A 21390-nucleotide genomic window follows, 5' to 3' on the forward strand; every position below is an offset into this window, starting at 1 on the left:
TCCAAGGTCACCATGGTTCTGAAGGTCAAGCAAGGAACCATTTAGCCCCTTGCAAAGTCTCTTGATGAACAGCAAATTTTGGTATATGGTTAGAGTGGGGCCCCAGTTTTCCCTCTCATCCCTTAGGCCCTCTCAAGACCATTCTGGCTGCAGATACTACTGCTGAGGCTCAAAAACTACACCTCCTCTTCTTAGCAGAGACCAAGGAAGCCCAGAGCTTTCCAAGTTTCACCTTCACGATGGCCTCCAAACATAGAAATTTCCAGCGAGGCTTGCCACAAGTGACAACTTCACGACAGAGGTTTGTTCCTCTGTGAGAGTTTAGGATGCAGAGCCCAAGCTGCAAGTGAGAAGGCTGTGAGAAGAGTTCTTGAAACCAAACAACACACGGGTGATTGATGAGCGGTCACAAAATGGCTTCCTTTAAAATGGGAAGCGGTGAGAAGGATGATTGTGAGGGTGAACGTGAGGAAGGTTCCTCAGGGCTGGGGCTGGATTGTTCTTCAAAAGTAATGCATGCCCTCTTGGTAGAGACGAGGAACCGCTGGCTGAAGTACCACGTGTGGGGCAGGAGGTCACAGGCAGGGCGGGAGGTGAATAGAGACCTTGCTCTCTTGGATCCACATGTCCACGCCCTTCAGTAACTATTCACATCTGGGCTCCAGTTCAGCCTCTCCCGTGGCATGTCACATTTTGTGACCTGGAGGCCTAGGCCTGGCAGCCAAAGGCTGATGCTTTCTCTTTGAGCAGCTCCCAGCACAAATGGCAGCTCCAGCTTCCTGTAAGAAACAATAAAGCAGTATTAGCAGTATTCCTCCCAACTCTTGGGCCCTGAGCCTCATCACTTTAACATCTGATAACTCCTACTTCCCTCTGGCTTTCATAACTCAGTGACCAAGTCTCAGTCCTGAGGACATGCGAAGCCCATTGCTCAGTGAGCTGTGCATGCTCAGAGACAACAGAGGCAGTGTTAGGAAGAGCCTCACCCCTTACCGCACTTACGTCTTAGCCAGCTTTAGGAACCTGTACTAATTCCCTTGGAAGCTCACATCTCCCCCACTGTCACAGCCACACATTTCATCTTATTACACTGTTCAGTTTCCTTACGGGTTCTTTACTAGCAGCCGTGCCTATATCATTGGGTTGTGATGGTTCAATGAGACAAAACGCGAAAAGCCCCTTAGCGCAAGGCCTGCACCGTAATAAGGGGTGAATTAAAAGGTAGGTGTGGTAAACTGTGTGGTTATTGCTGAGTTCATCACTATTACCTTCAGGGGGCTCAGCCACTGGGGGATTTAAACAGTACATGTGATAGCCACGGTCACAGTCATCGCAGAAGAGTAGCTGGTCCTGGCAGATACCGAAGGGGTGGGGGGGTGGGGGGGGGAGGAGAGAGATGCAGTTAGTTACTTGAGGACAGTGTCTTCCCCGACTTATTCCTCTCATTTCCAGAGATCAACTTTCCAGGCCCCATTTGTGGTTCTCACTGTTCCTTAAATGTGGCTTATACTCTATTGACACCCGAAATTCACCCTCTGCCGCCTCACTTATACAAATCCTTCACTACCTTAGGGCTTGCCTTACTCAGGGTTTCTATTGCTGTGACGAAACACCATGGCTAAAAAGCAAATTGCAGAGGAAAGGGTTTATTTGGCTCACACTTCCAAATCATAGTTAGTCCATCAGTGGAGGAAGTCAGGACAGGAACTCAAGCAGGGCTGGAACCTGGAGGCAGGAGCTGAGCTGAGGCCATGGAGGGTGGCTGTTTACTGGTCTTCTTTGCATGGCTTGCTCAGCCTGCTTTCTTTGCTACAGAACCCAGGACCATCAGCCCAGGGATGGCACCATTCACCATGGGCTGGGCCCATCCCCTTTGGTTACTAATTGAGAAAATGCCTTACAGCTGGATCTCATGGCGGCATTTCTTCAACTGTGGCTCCTTTCTCTCTGATGACTCTAGCTTGTGTGTCAAGCTGACACACAAAACCAGCCAGTACAGGACATTTCTCACTTCGTTTATCTTAGAAGTCTTCCCTGACGGCTACCTTACACTCAAGCTCACAGAGATTCCTTATCCTGCACTCCCATGGCCAGTAACAACATTATGGATTTCACTGCCGCCCCCCACTCCACCACCACCACAGCAATGACCTAATACATGAGTTGAATTTCTACTTTTCCATCGGTGCAATGGGCAACAGCTGTACTTGGTGGTGGTATCCATGGCATTTTCAGAACTCCTTTAGGAGGTAAATATAAGTTTTAAGAAAAGCATCCTCAGCTGGTGGCACAGACCTTTAATCCCAGCACTTGGGAGACAGAGGCAGGTGGATCACTGTGAGTTCAAGGCCAGCCTGGTTTACAAAGTGAGTCCAGGACTGCCAGGGCTCAGGGCTACACAGAGAAGCTCTGCCTCAGAAAACCAAGAAAGAAAAGAAAAGAAAGAAAGAAAGAAAGAAAGAAAGAAAGAAAGAAAGAAAGAAAAACAATCACACACACACACACACACACACACAGACACACACACCCTGGCTGGAGACTGGAGCTGAGGGGGAAGCAAGAGATTGGTTGATTCAAGAGATAGAGGACAGTCACACAGGCGAAGGATGATGACAGCCTGAAAGGAAACGGTTATTGATTGGTGTAGTTGCCCAGGTTATGACATAGTGGTCATGGGCAGGAAAGTGGCCATGGGGGTTGGAGAGAGAGGAGAGGCCCCGCTATAGATCCAAGGTCACCAGGGAGGGTTGGACCAGAGGCTGGAGATCAGGACAGAGGTCTGTCTGGGCCTAAACTATGGATTCGGAAGTCGCTGGTGATTGACTGGTCAGCAAGTGGAGGTCCTAGGAGAGGACGTCCAGAGTGAATGACAGCAGATGTCTCTGAAACGGCGTTCATGGAGGGCTGCCCATGAAACGATATGCACAATTTTGTGTGCAGGTAGAAAGTATATTTTGAGAAAATGTATATTTTTGAAAATAGAGTGAACCCGTGGCTTTCACTGCAGTCTCTGGAAGATCAAAGGCCCCAAGGAAAGCCAAGAACACCTTTTTACAACATCAGCATTAAGGGACAGCGGAGACAGAAGAGACCAAAAGAAGCCCAGTCAGGGAAGAGGGTGGAAAGCAGCATACTAGCTTGACTCCCAGAAGGTATGCCATGACGTCAACGCCAAAGGAAGCTGTGGAACTATGGGATTTGGTCGTGGTATGAAGAGATGTGGTACTTGTGATGTCCTAAAGACATCACTACCCTACTATAGCATTAACACAAGGCTGTAAAAAGGAAGAATAGCTTAGACTGGACTCCCTGACCCCCAAAAAGAATTCAAGTGTTAGAGGGTGCGAACACATTTGTCTTATGTAGTTTCTAGCACCACCATCCCTTCTTCCCCATCTAACTTTTCAGGACAATGTTTGTTCATGCTAATGACCATGAAAAAAAATACAAATTTAAAGGAGTTCCAATTCCTAAATCCAAGAAGCTGGATCCACTGGTGGCTACAGTGCCAGTGGGATGGGAAGCTCATTCTGCGATCTGCAGGAGACCTTGTAAGAAAATCCCCAATGTTCCAGCAACACCCTATTCATCCATGGACTCCCATGAAGGCCCTGTATTAGCACTCTCAGTAAGACCAACTTCTAGAATCAACCCAAGCACCAGGCAATAAGAGATGAGCTGAATAAAACGAACAACAAACCATGAAACCATGAGAATGAAGACTTTGGCTGTAGATCGCCATAGAATGACTTCTGGGATGGTCAGGGGAAAACAATCAGAGTGGAGAAAGCATAACCTATCTCTTAACATTTGGTTATGGAGGCAATCTACAGCACATATGCTTCCATTCAAACATAATGTAAAGACAAACTTTATCATTTTTAAGTGGCCATATGTAAGCAAAGAAGAAAGTTAAGTTTGGAAACAGAAAATGGAAGCTAGATTTTTCTTGAACGCACATTATTCTTTCTAGATCTGATGTAGTAGAACTATTTTATATAGTCATAAAACAAGATCTTATTATGTCCTTGAAAGCAGATCTCCCATAAGTGAATATAATTGTATCTCTAGCTAGTGACACAACTACAAATAGAAACTATTTGGGGCAACTACTTATCTTTTTTATTTAGATCTTCATTTGATTCAGAGTCTTGCTGTGTAGCTCAGTCTGACTTCAAACGCATGATCCTCCTGCCTCTAGCTCCAGAGTACCCACCTAACACATGCTCTTAACAATAAGGCTAAATGTGAATGTTTGTATATTATGCAAGTATATTATTGATGATAATATTAGAACTTGTTATTGGAGATAGCAAGTTGTATGTGTATCAGATGTGTGATAGCGATGGTATTCATTGAGAAGCAAAATGTTTTACATGACGGAAGGAAGGCAAAAGCATGAGATCAATAAACTAATAGAAAAACCACAAAATTAGTTCTGGATGTAATCTAGAAGTATTTGAATAAATAAATGGCACATTTTATCTTTTAAATAAACAAAAATATGTTCTATCTCTGCCATTAAAAATGCTCTGAAATGATGACAAACACTGTGAAAAATTAGCCCCTCCAGCTCCGCAGTCTTTTTGGGGGGGTGGGGGGGAGGGGCTGCTGGGTTTATACTAGCACATGAAGTGTATAGACATCTTCCTTTGTACAAAAGCAAGGAAGCTATCAAAAGCTCTCAGGGTCATGTCGAAAGGGCTTAGCTTCCAGCCTGACTGTTCCCGTGGGCCAAAGTGAATTCTAACTGCAATGGATGGAAATGTATTTAAGTTCTTCAGTTAAAAAAGATAGTGCTTTTAAAGCCTAGTCCCTTTGGAAGATGTTAAGGAAATTGGATGCTTTTATTTATTTTGATACCACTTTAGACTTAGAGAAAAGTTGCAGAAATGATAGTTTCTCTATCCTCTGTTCAGCTTTCCCAAATAGTCGCATCTTACACTACAAGGAAGAATTGCAGAGCAAGAGATTGCCATTGGTAAGTGGTATTAATTGGTGTATGGAAAAGGCTTGAATTTGTTGAGGATTTTTTGTTTGCTTTTTCTTTCACTTATTTATTGGTAGAGTGGGGTACATGTAGAATTCAGAGGACAACTTGACAGGAGTCCGTTTTCTCTTTCCACCATGTGGGTCCCAGAGACTAAGCCCCCGCCCTCGGGCTTGGAGGCAAGTGCATTTATTCACTGAGCTTTCTTCATTTGTATTTTCAGGAACATGGTTTCATGTAGCCCAGGATTGCCTCGATGTCACTATGCAGCCAAGGACAACCTTGGACCCTTGACCCTCCTCCACCACCTCCAAGTGCTAGGATTACAGGTGAGAGCTTCCACAACTAGTTTACACTGTACTGAAGACACAACTCAGGCTCCATGTGTGCTAGGTAAAGACTCTGCCAGGTAGAGCTACATCCCTAGGTTTACTTATCTTTTCTTTGTGTCCCTCTATCTGTGACATTTCCACACATTATCTTTCATTACCTTGACACTTTTTAATTGATAAATTGTATTCGTTGATGATTTCACACATGCTTATAATGTATTCTGGTTAGGTTCCCCATAACCTCTCTTGTTTTTTCCCCAACCCTGTAAACCCATTCTACCTTACAAATCTGTCTCCCATATTCATAACTTTGTTTTGTTTTGTGTCCCATAGCGTTTAACTTGGACCCTAGGTTTGGAAAGATCCATCAGAGGCTGATAGGCTCATCAGGCAGCACAAAACTGGATTTTATGCCATCCCCCACCCCCACCCCATCCCCCATGGATCTCATTATCTGTTAGCTGCCAATAGTGCAGCAATGGTAGAGCCCTGACTGTCTGTTAGCTGACTGCTAGGAAGGTCTGGCTTGTGTAGACCCAGGGCCAGTACACAGCTGCGACGAGTTCATGGCCTCCGTGGCCATGTCCCACTTAGAAGATGGCATGCCAGAGCCCTTCTTCCATCTTTGGTGCTCACATTCTTTTCACCCCCTCTCCCACAATGTTCCTTGAGCCTGAAGAGGGTGGCACCAATGTTTCATCTAGGGCTAAGACCTCAACTATTTTTTATTCTCAGCATCTTGTACCGCCATGACTCTGCATTCGCCTCTGTCCGTTGGAAGCAGAGGCTTCTCTGATTAAGGCTGAGGGAAGCCTTTGTAGGCACAAACAGACATTAGGAAGGCTGTTTATGCGCTCATGTGACACTTTTGAAGCATGTGGCTGGGGGATTTTATAAATATCATTGGATGTTTGGGCTGGATATTTCCCTATATGAAGACTAAGGTATGCACACATTTTTGGCAGGAATACCACTGACGTCACACCCTGCCCTTCTCACTGCATCACATCAGGGTGTCACTGGAGCTTGATATGCCTGGTTATATATATATATATATATATAGCTAAGGTGGTGACCATCAGTGAAGCTACTAATTTTCCTTTGATAAAATATAATTGAGTAGATATTTTGAGTTCATGCAAATACCCTGTTTTGTATACTTTCACTCGCTATATTTTTAAAAATAACTTAATGGTTCTTGACTAACTGTGGGCTTGCCTATGATTTCTCCCTATGTGTTATTCATTGGAATTCTACTGTAAGGAAGTAATACTGTCTTCTTATTCCTTTCTCCTTCCCTTCTTCCCTTCCTTTCTTCCTTCCTCCCTCCACCCCTCCCTCCTTCTCTTCCTTCCTTCATCCATTCTTTCAACTTCATATTATAAGAAAAGATATTTGTGTTATTCTTTATGTTACAAGCCAACTGTATTATCATTTCCTTTCTCAGCTGTTCCTAAAGTCTGCCAATAAATGTTCCTTCGGGTTGGTTTCTTTGTCCTTTAGACATACTTTGTCACTTTTTTTTTTTTTTTTAGCTCAGCCCTACTTTTTGACATCACAAGAGATTTCAGGTGTGACAGGCCTGGAAAGATGGCTCAGAGGTTAAGAGCACTGGCTGTTCTTCCAAAGGTCCTAAGTTCAATTCCCAGCAACCACATAGTGGCTCACAAGCATCTACAATGAGATCTGGTGCCCTCTTCTGGCCTGCTGGCTCATATACATTACTGTATAAATAATAATAAATAAATCTTAAAAAAAAAAAAAAAAAGAACGGTAAGAGATTTCAGGTGTGTTCTGTGTAGTTAGTACCCAACCCTGGCACTAGTCATTTCTCTAAAGATCTCTGGCTCTTTTTACTAGGGAATACTCTGGGTGTGGGGTGTCCTCATTGTTTCTAGGTCCTTGCTAGATCTGAAGATGGATAATGTTCCCCCAAAGGTCTATGTAAGCTTGGTAGGCAGGGCAATGGTATTGCGGAAGTACCAGAGACTTTCAGGAGGTTGGCCTAGTAGCAGGGCTTTAAATCACTGCAGATATACTTCAAAGGGGACTGTGGGACCCTGGCGTCCACTCACATTCATGTCCTCCCTCCCTCTTTCTCTCTGTCTCGCTATATGAGTGCTTTATTGTTACATGCATTACCTTGTTAAGTATCGTCACTAAAGAACTACAGCTGTCTGTCACAATGTTTAGTTACTGATTTAGACATAACACATATCAAGTTGTTTCGGAGTTACTAATCCGCATACCCATGAAAACACAATTCTTAGCCAGGGCACAGCGTTGCAACGCTGCTGTGGCCATCTTCAGTCCTGTGGGCACCATGTTCCAAGACAACACAGGCTTAGGCTGGCTGTTCTCCACGCTCCTCAGTCTGGTTGTGCTGTCTGCTTGTTGTAAAGCTGGCTTCCTCAGTGGCTGGTTATCCCGTCCTTGCCTTTCTAGCCTCCTGGCTAGCATTAAACATGCATCACTCTGAAACTTTCTCTTGATCCAGGCTATTCACAGTGAGTGTGTTGGTCCTCCCTAAGCCCCACTCATTCCCACATCACTGTCTTCCTCCTTCCTGTTTCCATCCACTCCCGAAGATAGCCACTCTCGCTACCTCCTTGCCTCTTGTTCTACATAAGTGCACAGATGGATGTGCGTTTCCTGACAGTAAGCATGGCCTACCATCAACAGATGCTCCGCTTAACTTTGTTGTGGTCCACTTATCGTGGAAGTCATTACACATCCAGGCACAGACATCCTCTTCACTCCTCACACAGCTGCACGGGACTTCACTGCCCAGCTGTGCCAATGCCTAGCCAATCATTTTGCTATGCTTGTACTCTGAGGTTATTTCTGATATTTTAAATTCATAAATCACCTCATGCACATATATTTCTGCAGTGGGATGTACCCTTCAGGGTAAGTTTCCACAGATGGGATGGCTCCGTCAAAAGTTACACGTGCGGTAGTTTTCTTAGAGCTCACCAAATCCCTCACCCCAGAATGGTCATACCACTTTGGAATATTTGGAGTATTTGAAGCATGCCTTTCAATCCTAGAGATAGGAACCAGTTTTCCCATATCTCCATATATTTTTATACTTGAAAAATTCTGCTCATCAGATAGGCAAGAAATGGGATCTTGATTTTGTTTTGAGCTTCTTTAGTTATGAGTGCATTTGAGTATTTATTTCAATGCTTAGGGCACATTTTTATGTTGTTTATGAATCATCTTTCATGCATGTTTCTCCTTGTCCATCAAGTTCCTGCTTCTCTGTCTCTCACTCATCAGAGCTCTTTATATCCTGGGGCCACTGGCCCTTCACCTGCACCTGTTACAGATATATTCTCCCGGCTCGTCGGTCATGCGTTGACTCTACCATGGGTTTGACTCTGCAAAGTTTCATGAAGTCTAATTGTTCAGTGTTTCATTTTATTGCACTTCTATTTTGAGTCAACTGGAAAACTTCTCCCGGTGTTTACATGAAAGAGGAATCTGGTACTGGCCTGGTCTTACTTTTTAAAATTTTAATTCTCTGTCTACTTGGAGTTTGTTCTTATGCCTGGCATGAGATATGAAGCTAATTTCGTCTTCTCCCAAACAGCTCCCCCTATTGTCCCAGCATCACTCATTAAAGAGTCTATCTTTGACACAGTAATTTTAGGTGCAACCTTTATCCTATACTGTATCCCCCTATGTAGGCGGGTCTATTCAAAGACTTTCTGTTCTCTTCCAGCTGGTCTATTTGTCCACTCACACACCACTACCACACTGTTCCACTCTGGGGCTCCCCAAAAGATTTAATGTCTGCTCGTTTCTGTTTTCAGCACAGTTTATCAAAATTTCCTTGACTACTTTCTTTTTTGAGTCAGGGTTTTATATAGCCCAGGCTGGCCCAAAGTTTGCTATGTAGTCAAGGATGATGTTGAATGCTTGGTCCTCCTGTTTCTTTCTCCCAAATGCTGGGATCACAGGTATGCACTACTCTGCCTGGTTTCTACTATGCTGAGGATAATCAGGACTTCGTGCACGCTATAAGGCACTCTACAACAGAGATGAAACCTTGGCCCTTCTACTGCTATTGAATCCCACTTCTTTTCCCAAAGGAACATAAGTATCAGCCTGTCTAACTCCACAAAGGAAGTTTGTTGATAATGTTGCTGCTCCTGGTGCAAATTAAGATGAGCATAACTGATGCCTCTGTAGTGTTGTGTCATTTTATCCAATCACAGGGCATCATTCCACTTGGCCTTTGTGGTTTCAAACCTATTTAATTCTCTTTTCTTCATGTAGACTTTGCACATTTGCCGCTAAGGACATTTTTAAATATGTCCTCTTGCTGCCCTATAAATGCAGTGATGTTTACTAACTGGTTAGTTTTTTTCTTTTGGAAGATTTATATTTAGTTGTGTGTCTGTCTATCTGTCTGGTTTTCTGGCTGTCTATGTATGGCTATGTACACGTAAGTGCAGGTGTTGGCAAAGGTCCTTTGGAGCTGGAGTCACAGGAAGGGGTGAGTCACCTGGTATAAACTCTGGGAACAGAACTCAGGTCCTCTACAAGAGCAGTGCATGCTTTTAACCACTGAGCCACTTCTCCAGCCCCCTAGTTTTCATTTTGTGTATTCAAGGTAGCTCTCCAATTGATTCTTTACAGTTTCCTAGGCATGCTGTCCCATCACATGAAAATAGTGCCTTAATACAGTTAAAGAGCCCACACTTGAAGTGCTTGAAACAGAAGTGTTTCTTATTTGTGTGTATACAATGAGGCATCTCTGAGTTGAAATCCAAGAAGACAAAATTCATGTTTTATATATGCTACAGGTGATCTTATGCGATGTTTTAAACACTTTTATGCATAAAATAAAGTTTTGTGCTGTCGAATTTTCCACCTGTGACATCACATTGGGAATCACGAAGCTCTGGCTTCTGGAGCCTCCTGTGGATCAGCAGAAGGAGGGGCTGGGAGGGAAGATGTCTCAGTTGGTGTAAATGCCTGCTGCACAAGCATAGGGGGCCTAGCACCTGTGTAGCAGTGCACACCTGACACCTCACACCCCAGTTTTGGGTAGAGGAAGCCATGTTTGGAGATAAAAAGACCCTAGGAACTCACTGGCCAGCCAGGGTAGGGAAACAGTGAGCTATCCGTCTCAAAAACTAAGGTGGGGAGAGATGGATGGAGATAGCTGATATGGAAACTCAGACTCCACATGTGTGAACACATGTGCACACACCTACATGAGCACACACATACAGCACACACATAAAGGATAAGATAGTAGTAACACTTATGAAGTAAGATTGGACACACTGTCCATTGTTGAAGCTGACACAGAGTGCATCGGCTTTGTTATTCTCTTAGCCTTTGTATGTGTTTGAAATCATCCATAATAAAAAACAAATGTTGTTGAGTGTTCTACATTTCTTGTAGTTACCATGCCAGCCAAACGAGAACATGCAGTAGAATGTGGTGAAAATAGCCAAGTATATCCCTCCTGAAGCACTGGCTGCCACCATAGTCATGGGACTGTGGAGAGCAAATGGCCAGGCTGCTAAGGACACTGGCCAAAAAGGCATCCCCTTATGGCCACCTCTGGCATCTTTCCCTGGAGGCATAAGGGCCCACAGGCCCACAACGCAAAAGTACAAGGGTCTCAAGGGTTGCAGAGGCTAAAAAGACTGCCATTTCCCCAAAAACCGAGTGCCCAGAGTTCTGTCTCCCCTCCACCTCTCAGAAGACCCACAGCCCCTTCCGTCTCTTCCTGTCACAAGGATAGCCCAAACTCACGTCGTTCTCCGAGGTCCCACACAGGATACAGGATTTGCATTCTATGCACTGCCACTTGTAGGTCTTGACTGCCTCGGTCATATTCAGAGTGAACTGCAGGCAAGTTGGGTGGCCTGAAAGAAGCCAGAGCAACAGCATTAGGACAAGACCTGTCCCACCCACCCCCAACATCATTAATTCAAGAGACATCTTGGAGGAAAGTGTGGAGGGGTAGCACAGGCTGGGAAACAGACCAGGAGTCTGAATGGGGCTCTATTCACAGTTACTGTCATACCACCACCAGTCATGCCAGATAGAGGCCAAATGGAGAGATGGGTATTCACTCTCTTACCAAGTCCCATCCAGTTCCTCTTCCCCCAGAAGCCACACCACCTTAGGTGTAACAAGCAGAGCAGAAAGCTTTGATCAGAAAGCAATGAAGAGGGTGTTTCAGTGCACACAACCCAAGACAGGCTGGGGGAGGCACCAGCATTACCTCCCAAGCCCTAGCTGAAGCCAGAACAGGACAGCTTATCGGAGCTACTTGGAGCTGGGGCTGCCTGAGCATGTCAGAGGATCGCATAAGGTTTGCAGGAACAGCGCTTAGGGGTAATAGGTGCTTTGTGGTAACCATAAGTACAGGCCCCCAGCCAAGAGATGAGTGAAAGCCCAAACCCTGAACTGTCATAGGGACACAAAAAGAAAGGAGTGAGGGGTGTTGGCAGAGAAGGCAGGGGAGTGACCGTGCCAGCAAATGACCAGACCTGTCCTAAAAGAATCCATCCTTGGTTCTAGCTCTGTTCTCCATCTCCATGTTAGCTAAATCTATAGCCAGATAGGGAGTGGGACTTGAAGCTGTGACCATAGATTACATAGCACTGAAGGAATGCCTGAGGCTTGACCCTCCCCAAGCAGGACTCCATCACCCCCACTAGTCTGAAGAGCAACAGTTGGTAGAGACCCTCTGGCCTTCTAGCTGTCAGGAAAGAGAAACTTGTATGGTGTTCCCAGGTTTCCTGGTGCTCTGACTTGGATGGGCAATGCCCACTGCTGACCACTGTAAAAAAGAACCAGCTCAGGGACCCCATTCTTCTCCAGCATTCCCACTGCACAGAGCATCATCCTGCCCCTTTCATGTGTGTGTGTGGGGGGGGGGGTTGTCCTATAAAGGACACTGTAAACATGGTGCACTGATTAGAGTTAGTATCACTTACCAGGTGTGCTCACAGACAGACTTCCAAGCGCTGTCCCTAGCCCTCAGCAGAGCCACATCCCAGCAAGGCCCCATGATTCCTTTCTGAATCCTCGGAGAGCCTATCAGACCATGTTTATTTGGGTGAAGTACTGGCTAGTCCTTCAGCATAAGGACCTACCAGATTAGGGGCTCCCTGGACCTGAACCACACTGGGGTTTTTTAGAGCATCAATGCCGGAGTAGAAACGACCGGTAGTGGGAGGACAGGGGAAAGACAAGAGGCCAGAAAGAAGCCTTAAATTAAAACCCTGCACAAATAGCTCATTGATTTTCTGGAAAACATCTTAAAGTACTATCTGAGGAGAGCATAGCCAAGCTGTTCCCTAGGCTAACCTCCCAGAGTGAAAACAGAATGGGAACAGGGGGCACATTTGCATCTGTGGACTCAGTGGTATGGGCCACAGGTGCCCAGGTCATCAGGCAGGACATTGTTGGAAAGGATGGAGCTGAGCTCGCAGGACGCAACCCCACCTCAGCAAGGTGGTTTTGTCCAGTTCCCTGGCCTTGGGCCATACCCCAGCCATAAACAGGCAGCTTACACTAAAGGCTCATTAACTCAGCAACTGTTCTGTGAGCAGCTGCTAAGCTGGCTGTTACACTAGATAGAAAAGATCCGGTGTGAGCAAGAGACCCTGAGTCCTCCAAAGAGACCTCAAATGACTAAACCCACGTACATCTATTTAATCACTATTGGGTGACTAACACCACAGAGCAAAAGCCAAGCTGGCAATGAAGACCAACGGGAGGTCCTAGGCAGAGAGGTCAAAGGAAAGCTTCCTGGGTAGGAAGGAGAGAGGGTCCCAGGCAAAGGGACCAGTGTGTGTGGGCTCTAAGCAACAAGGAAGTTTGCAAACTAGAAGGAAGAGAAAGACCAATAAACGTGAGTGTAGGCTTCCTTGCAAAACCAGGGTGCAGGAGGCCACCAGAGAGACACTGAAGCCAGACTAAATAGGCACTTACAGGCCTCATTTCAGCATTTAGGCCTACAAAGCCATTGAGGGCTTCCAAGCAGAGCAGAGGCCAGATGACTGATATTTAAGAAGCATTCGTAGGCATAGAGGACCTTGGGGCTGAGGATGTAGCTTTGGGTGTTGGCAGTTGCATGTGTGATAAGACAACGTAGCCTCTGCAGAGGCTCACATCAAACGTCCCCAGATACCCATATGCCCACAAGCCTATGGGACAACAAAACCCACAATAGGTCTGGGATCGCTATATCTGTATGTGGGTGTCTAAGATGCTCATCACTTGGGGAAAGGCACATGGGATCACTGTCAACTCACACAAACCTGTAATTACCTCCAAATAGATAACAACATCTTCTAAAATAGGAATACGCTCATGAAATGTACATCATCAGGAAGAGGGGGAGAGAGGGAGGGAGAGAAGGCCAGGAAACAACACGGCAGAGAGGCTGAGGGGATGCACGACTTTTTTGCCAGGATTGGTTAGAGACAGGTGCGGCCAGGAGAAGAGAGGCAAGGAGGACAGGGCTCAGGTGGAAACTTGAGAAAACAATAAATCAGGGACCCAAGTTGACTCATCCAAATAAATTTCCTCGTGTGTCTGAATGAAGGAAATGGATAGAGCACCGTGAGACCTCCTGAGGCACACGTGGGAGCAATGTCTGGCCAGCCTGAAACAGAGGGTCCACCCTGGTCTGAGCAGTGCAAGTTGAACATCCTGTTGAGAGTTCAAAAAGACAAGTATGGGCTTGAAACAGGCACAGTGGCACACCTTTAATCCCTGCACTTCAGACCAGTGGCAGGCAGATGTCTCTGGGCTCCAGGCCAGCCAAGGCTAGACAGAGACATTGTCTAAAAAGAAAAAAAAACCTTAAGATTTATTTTGCTAACTGGGCAGTAATTGAAAATAAATATGAGACTCTACCAAAGTAGGGAAAGGAGAATAAGAGGAAGAAGAGGAAAAGAAAGAAGAGATTTTTAAAAATCTATTTAAAGACAGAAGAGCAAGGGGTAGAAAGCGTGCCTATAAGTCTTGGCACTGGGGAGCCTAGAGCAAGAGGGCAGTGTGTTCTAGGCCACCCTGGGCTATATAGTGAAGCCCTAGCTTAAAAATAAAATAAAAACAATGGAGGAATAAAGATGCAGTAAAATAATGAGAATATCCAGAGAAACAAGAAGCAAATCAGGCAAGTACAGGGTAACTGGGGCCAAAAGAAGAGATTTCAAAAACGGGTCAGCTGTGAGACATTGCAGGTTTGTCATTGTTCCATGAAGACCCTGAAAGAGCCAGTATTGTCTACGGCCATCCCATCCTGCGTGTGCCCAATCTGGTCTGAATGAGGGAGTGTTGACAGATCAGCGCAAATGCTGTTCTGCTAATAATAACATTCCTCATGGTGCCATCTTCCCGAGGAAGGAAGGTCAGCACATTCCATGGCCTGGAACTCGCCTGGCAGCTGCATTGGAGCATCCGCCTGGGTGGGGCTGGGGTGGGCTGTGTGGTCCACAGGTCTACAACACTGAAAATGCCAGCCAGCAGCTTAGTCTGTGTCCAAGTTCTCCCGCAGGCAGGTCTAGTCTTTGACATTGCAGCATGACATTGTTGGATACAAAGTTCACACTTGAGAACTGTGCAATTGAGTTACAAAATAATAATAATAGCAACAATAGCAACAGCATCTTGATAATCTCATAATGTTTTACAACTTTGTGTTGGGCCGAAGTCACAGCTATCCCAGGGAGCATGTGTCCTATCGGCCACAAGTTGAACATGTCTACAGCTTCTACACAAACCCTGTGCTGAACTCTGGAGACATTTTGGGGTGATAGCTTTAAAGAAGTGAAAAATGGCAAGTGGGTTTTAGAAACTTCTATTAGAAATCTGGATTAATAATAATAATTAGGAACCCCACAGGCTTTCTCTGTGTTTCTATTTTGAGAGGGTCATCAGCTTTCCAAAGATCCTTTGACATGAAAGAAGAGGCATCCAGCCTCCAGATAAGGCTAAAACTAGCCTTGGCTCCAGCACAGAATAATAGACCCTATTCAAATGAGAGGAAAATGGGGGACAGGAATGGTCTTACAACTTCTTTACTAGGGAGGAAGAGGTGCAAAAAGCTTAGTAGCTACACAGACAGGCCCCAAAATTAAGTTTAGAATTAAGTTATCAGCCTGTGCCACCAGAGCAAGTTGGCCAATCTCCTAAAACTAGAAGAAATAGTTGTCATGTAAACTTCAAGAATATGACTTCTCATCTTCCACGGAAAGGATGTAGGAGTGCGCACAGTTGGAAAAAAGGAAACATTTCTTTTTTTTTTTTGTTTTGTTTTGTTTTTTTTTAATTTTGTTTTTTTTTAATTTTTTTTTTTTTAATTTTTTTTTTTTTTGAAACATTTCTAAAGAAAGCGGTGAAAGCTGCTTTCTAACGTCTCACTGCTGGGACAGCCTTTGTCCAGAATTAATTCTCAAAGTTCATGTAAGTAGGAGGGGAGCAGCCACTGTCTTTCCAGTCCAAGTGTGGAAGAGAAGAGAGGCGTGTCGCTGTAAAGAAGTGTACTGAGGTCACTTCTTACTTGATTGCTCTTCTGTTAAGGTAACCACCATCCTCAAATGTGCTAGCTTAGAAATTTAGGATTTCTCTCTATAGCTTCGGTTTTCTTAACATTTTTTTTTACAAATTTCTTTTTATTTTAGTTGTACAAGTGTTTTGTTGTGTGTGTGTGTGTGTGTGTGTGTGTGTGTGCCCTATGTGTGTACAATGCCCTTACAGGCCAGAAGAGTGCATTAGAACCCTAAAACTGGAGTTACAGATGGTGGTGAGCCACCCAGTAGGTGCGGGAACTGAACCCAGGTTTTCTGCAAGAGCAGTAAGTTCTCTTAACCACTGAGCCATCTCTCCAGCCCTCCATCTTTCTTAAGGCAAAGAATACCTATACTCCTGTTTAGCTCAATGCATTGGAAGTTTACTCGAGGTTCCATTGGTGCAATTGGTCAATGGGACATTTCTAAGACTCAAGTTGCCAAAAGACATAGAAAGCGTTGGTTGGGCATTTAGCTCATGGGTAGGATGCCTGTCTAGTAAGAGCAAGAGTCGGGGTTGTCTCCAGCCCAGAAAAAGGGGAGGAGAGAGAGAGAAGGACGGAGGAAAGGAAGGATGGAGGGATGATGAAGGGGAAGGAAGAGAGAGAGGTGGAAGGAAGAGGAAATAGAATACAGTATGCATGACTCCTTCTGACCAGATGAAGTCCTTGCTCAGAGTTCAGATCCAATGGTGAACTTTGTGTAAAAGATACATTCCCTGTTCATACCAATCTACTCCCAAACTCATTCCAAATCTCCCTAGAAGTTCAAACAGGAAGTGTCACCCATGTCTACCTCTTCGGGAGGCCTGACCCCTGAATGGGGTGTTCAGATAATATGGTTTGGCTACATGGGGGCTGTCTCCGCAGATGGGGAGGGGAAAGAAGCCAATGCAGAGTGGCAGACAAGGGAAGACAGACCACAGAGATGCAGCACAGGCTTTTCATGACATCACAGTCTGTACAGCTCAGTAGAGAAGGAAAGGTGGGCATCCGAAAGCAGTGACCACTGCCTTGCCACTCAAAGGGCACATCTCCTGTCTGCACAGAACATGTGCGCCTGGGTGGTGAGCATATTCAATGCACAACAATGGGCTTAAACGGGATTTAAATAAGAAGGCACATATATAAAACTCCCGGCCCAAAAAAAAAAAAAAAACCAAACAAACAAACCAGAGTTGGTTTCATATCCACACACTCCTGATTGTATTCTCATGCGCCACTGTCCCCACACCTGGACACTTCTACCCTCTTAGGGAAAATGACACTAAATTCACCTCTCTGATTAAGCTCACATTCTGATTAAGGCTTAGAAGCCAACCCATGACTCCAACTAGCCAACTTCATGCAGCAGACATTCCATGCAGTGAAATCCAGCACACTTTCAACCAAGCCTGGGCAGAAATAAACACACAAGCTGCTGGGATGTTTTTCTTGCATTATGCTCTCTATTAAAAGGCTTTTTTATTTCATTGTTGCCAATATTTAATTTGGACTTGGCTAAGCCACATCACCGATTAAATTAAAGGTCTAGGGGGTGGATTGTTTTGTGAGGTATGTTCTGAAAAGAGTAAAAAAAAAAAAAAAAAAAGATACAAAGAAGTGTGAGGCTAGCAGGCTTTATTATTTATTCATTGTGAAGTTATAAGCATCTAATTACATTTTATTACCTTATTTGTCAATGTTGAGCTTTTAAAAACTGATTTCTCAGGAAAGGCAAACCTGGGTATCCAAGGCTTTCATAAAGATACATGTAAAACTCAAATTGTGTTCCCTGGTTTGCTGTTTAGTTTATAGAAATTATATGAAATGCACAGCATCGCTTCACCTGAAACACTATCAAAAGCAAGTTTCCGTGTGCACTCATGAGAAAATAATCCGGAGGCTGGGGAGATGGCATGGCAGGTCCAGTGCTTGCCGAGCAAGCCTGAGGACCTGGGTTCAAGCCCCTGCACCGCTCTAGAGTAAATAGAAACCCAGTCAAGGTGTACATGCCTGAAATCCCAGGGCCAGGGACACACTGACAGAATGATCTCTGGAGCCCTCTGGCCAGTCTAGGCAAATTGGTGGAAACTGAAGAAGACCCTCAGTGTCGGCTTATGGCCTCCACATGAGCACATGTACACACACACACACACACACACACACACACACACACACACACACACGAAATAATATGGCTCAATTTTTAAACAGCTGTCCATGTTCATATACACCAAAGTTATAATATTTACACGTTGAAAATAGATACAAAGTCTTAATGAAAGAATTTATGTAAAGAATACCAAACCTGAATCAAAATGCTAAGTCATTTGAGAAAAGAACGTAACTCGATAGCCTTGGAAACAGAACTCATTCAATAAAATCCACTCATTCCCCTATTCTCTCTTCCTGCCTCAATCCCTCCCATGCCACCTTGACATCCAGCCTACCATACAGTGGGAAAGCAGGTTCGAGTCTTTACTTTTAATCTATAAAAGGCAAACCACTTCTGTGCAACCAAGACACCAGGCTCTTGTTGTGCCAGGACACAGAGATGAAGTGTTTGCCTAACATGTGCTAGGGCCCGGCTTCCGTATCCCTGAGTCACACACACACAACGGTCCATTTGTGCATGGTGCTGGGAGACAGACAGTCATTTTTCTTCAAGGTCTGGTCACCCATAGGTTGTGCATGCACGTGTAGACAGCACATGTAGGGTTGTGAAGATAAGAGGAGCACGTGCTGGGGGCCTGGTGGGCTGGGCAAGGAGAGTCAGGAACAGATGTGATCAAAATACATTATATGAAGTTGTCAGAAGGTGAATACAAATGCTGTGTTAAAGAGCCCAACCCCTTTACATAAATGTTACGACAGATATGCTCACAAATGCTTTCTTCTCGTGGATTATTTCTCAAGCCCTCCTGTTAATCTTTTGTAGTGGTCCACAGGCTCACCCCTGTGTGCCCCAGATTTTACTTCCACTGCTTAAGACACCTGCAAATTGATGACTGCAATGGAATGGCACTCTGGGGGCACCTGAATGGCTCCCTTTTTTTTCCCCTCACCATTTTTCATGTACTTCAAAGAAGACAAAGAAGAGAAAGAGAGTGGAGAGGACAAAGACCAAACAAACAGAATTGCATTAAAAATAAATGACGGTGTGAGCTGTGGTTGCCTTTTGCTTGGGCAAAACACCTCACTGTGCAGCAACTTCAGCTCGTCTTAGAGGTCAGCTAATCCTTGCCCTCAAGCTGGCAAGCTGTATGGCACCCAGGCATCACGTGACACCGAAGCCAGAGGGTTTGTTGCACCGATAGCTACTATAAATACCATACCTAGCACACTTGCGCAAGAGCATTAAGGGCATTTCTGATGGGCTTGGCGGCTCATAGCTCATGGAGCTGATCCCAAATGGCCTGAGAAGCTCCCTGTTTTCACAGCCACGTAGGGCTCAAGATGGAGGCTCCTAGAAATGGTTCTACACATGTCTATAAACCCAAGGGCACTGTGGTTGGCTCTCTTAGAGTGAAATGATGGGATGGGAAAGCCTTGACCTGAATTTATGCGACTTACTTGATTTGTCCAATTTAGGGCCAAGGCACAGAGCTCAAAAAGCACCCAGTGGCATTAAGGACCCCACTGTTTCTAATTATTCATATATAATATTTGAGTGTCAAAGACAACCTGTCTGTCTACCTGTTCTTTTGTTGGCTGTTATTGGATAAATTCATGTGACAACAGTCTTCTAGGTACGGAGGACGTAACAGTGAGATAAAACAAGATCCTGCCTCATGAAACATCTGTTGCAATCTCAGAAATGTGGCAACAGTCAAGTCTTTTCAGACATGTCGTTTTGTCTCTCTGGGCATCGTTTTTCCGATATATTAAGTCGTTGGGATTGGAATGGGTGGGCCACAAATCCATGGCTCACTCTATGCTACCCATATATGATAAATTTAGAGATAACTATTGATCCCAAATTACCTATCTGTTTGGAGAAGAAAAAACAAGGATTCTAGAGTTTCTTGGGTACAACACACACACACACACACACACACACACACACACACACACAAAAGTGAAAAGAGGACATTAAAACAGCCAATAAGTTCTATTGGAACCCACATTGAGAAACCCAGTCTTATCCCAACACCAAATGGAACCATGACAAAAAGCAACAGAAGCTAAAATGCACTAGACATCTAAGCCACTTCCCATGGCTCCACTCATCCCATGAGGTAAGCAGGACCTGCAACTATGAGCTCACGAGGTTCTGCAGGCAGACAGAAGTCTTAGGTAAAGTTCTTTCTATGGGGAGTTTTAGATCTTGGTTGAGGTAGTTGTAGGTGACAGGAAGATACTGCCAGCCAGGGAATGAGAAAAGGGTGATGTCAATAGGAGAGACTTAGCTGATTCTTCTTTTAAAGTCTTCACTAGAATTGTAAGTTCCTGGCTACCATCTGCCAGAGTGATGTGTGCCCCCAGCAGTGTGTGGATGGACCCCATCCTGAATCTTCATTCAGAGCCTACCATAAATCTCAGATGCAAATCTTGGATACTTGTTGTGCATTTCGAGTCTCCCTAGGTATCAGGAGCATCCAGCCATTGACCCTGGCTAAAGACCCTGGGGTTTCCTAGGAATGTGAGCCCAAAGAAGAAATTAATTGCTATGCTTCCTGGTATCCTGAGTAGACCCTGGAGGGCTGATGTCTGTAATTAATGAGTCACTGATGGGAAAGAGTGATTACCCATGATCCTCTAGTCAGGACTGTCCATGAAGTAGAAGATGAATTCATGGGTGGTTTAAGTTCTGGAGCTGCCTGAGGAGTCTGGGTAGTACTTCTGGTTTCCTATCGAAGATATTTGTGGTAGGAAAGACAGACAGGCGATCACAGAGGGCCTAGGAATAGAGATGGTTTATATTTGCTTCAGAACTTTGTTTTACATTTTTAAGTAATTTTGCTCTAATTTTAGGGTTCTGGCTTTGTAATCTATTTCATTGTGATTAGTCTCAGAAGGGGGGCCGACTTCATTTCATTTGACCAAATACAATGAGCATCTTCTCTAGGACAAGAACTGTACTTGAGGCTCAAGTTTTCAAACTGAATGAGACATGAATCCTATCTTAGAAAGCTCAGGTTAGCAGGTGTAGAAGGTAACCTCAAGCCTTCTAACAGCCAGTCTCACCCTCAGCCAGCAGCCACAGCCTCATGTCATTCTCTCTCTTTCAGGATGGGCTGCACTTCATAGTGCACGTCTAACAAGCAGACTGCGACACTGGTGGCCGCTAGCACTTCTAACATTATGTTATAAGGGACATGCTCTCACAGCCTCCTATGCTTTTTTTTTTTTTTTTAACTCTAAGGGAGATTACTTCTGTGTACAGAGATGCCCTGTGGTGAGGTCCATATGGCAGTGAAGGAAGACACATGGGTTCAGCACAACAACATCTGAATCCTGCCAAAGACATGTAGGTGGGCTTAGAATAGATACTCTCCTCGCTGAGCCTTCAGATGAGAACACAGCCATGC

The 21390-nt window shown here is 44.8% G+C and overlaps 1 protein-coding gene across 1 annotated transcript in view; it reads right to left on the reverse strand.

The window, feature by feature from the left end:
• Positions 1–544: 544 nt before the first annotated feature.
• Positions 545–21390, reverse strand: part of Dpf3 (double PHD fingers 3) — a 277997-nt gene continuing 257151 nt past the window's right edge. The window contains exons 9-11 of the mRNA XM_051148677.1: positions 11101–11213; positions 1269–1350; positions 545–779 (exon numbers count right to left, since the gene is read on the reverse strand). Coding sequence (XP_051004634.1) covers positions 709–779; positions 1269–1350; positions 11101–11213 — 266 coding nt within the window. The 3' untranslated portion in view covers positions 545–708. The remainder of the gene's footprint in view (positions 780–1268; positions 1351–11100; positions 11214–21390) is intronic.

This window comes from Acomys russatus, chromosome 1 (genome assembly GCF_903995435.1).
Source record: "Acomys russatus chromosome 1, mAcoRus1.1, whole genome shotgun sequence".
NCBI lineage: Eukaryota > Metazoa > Chordata > Mammalia > Rodentia > Muridae > Acomys > Acomys russatus.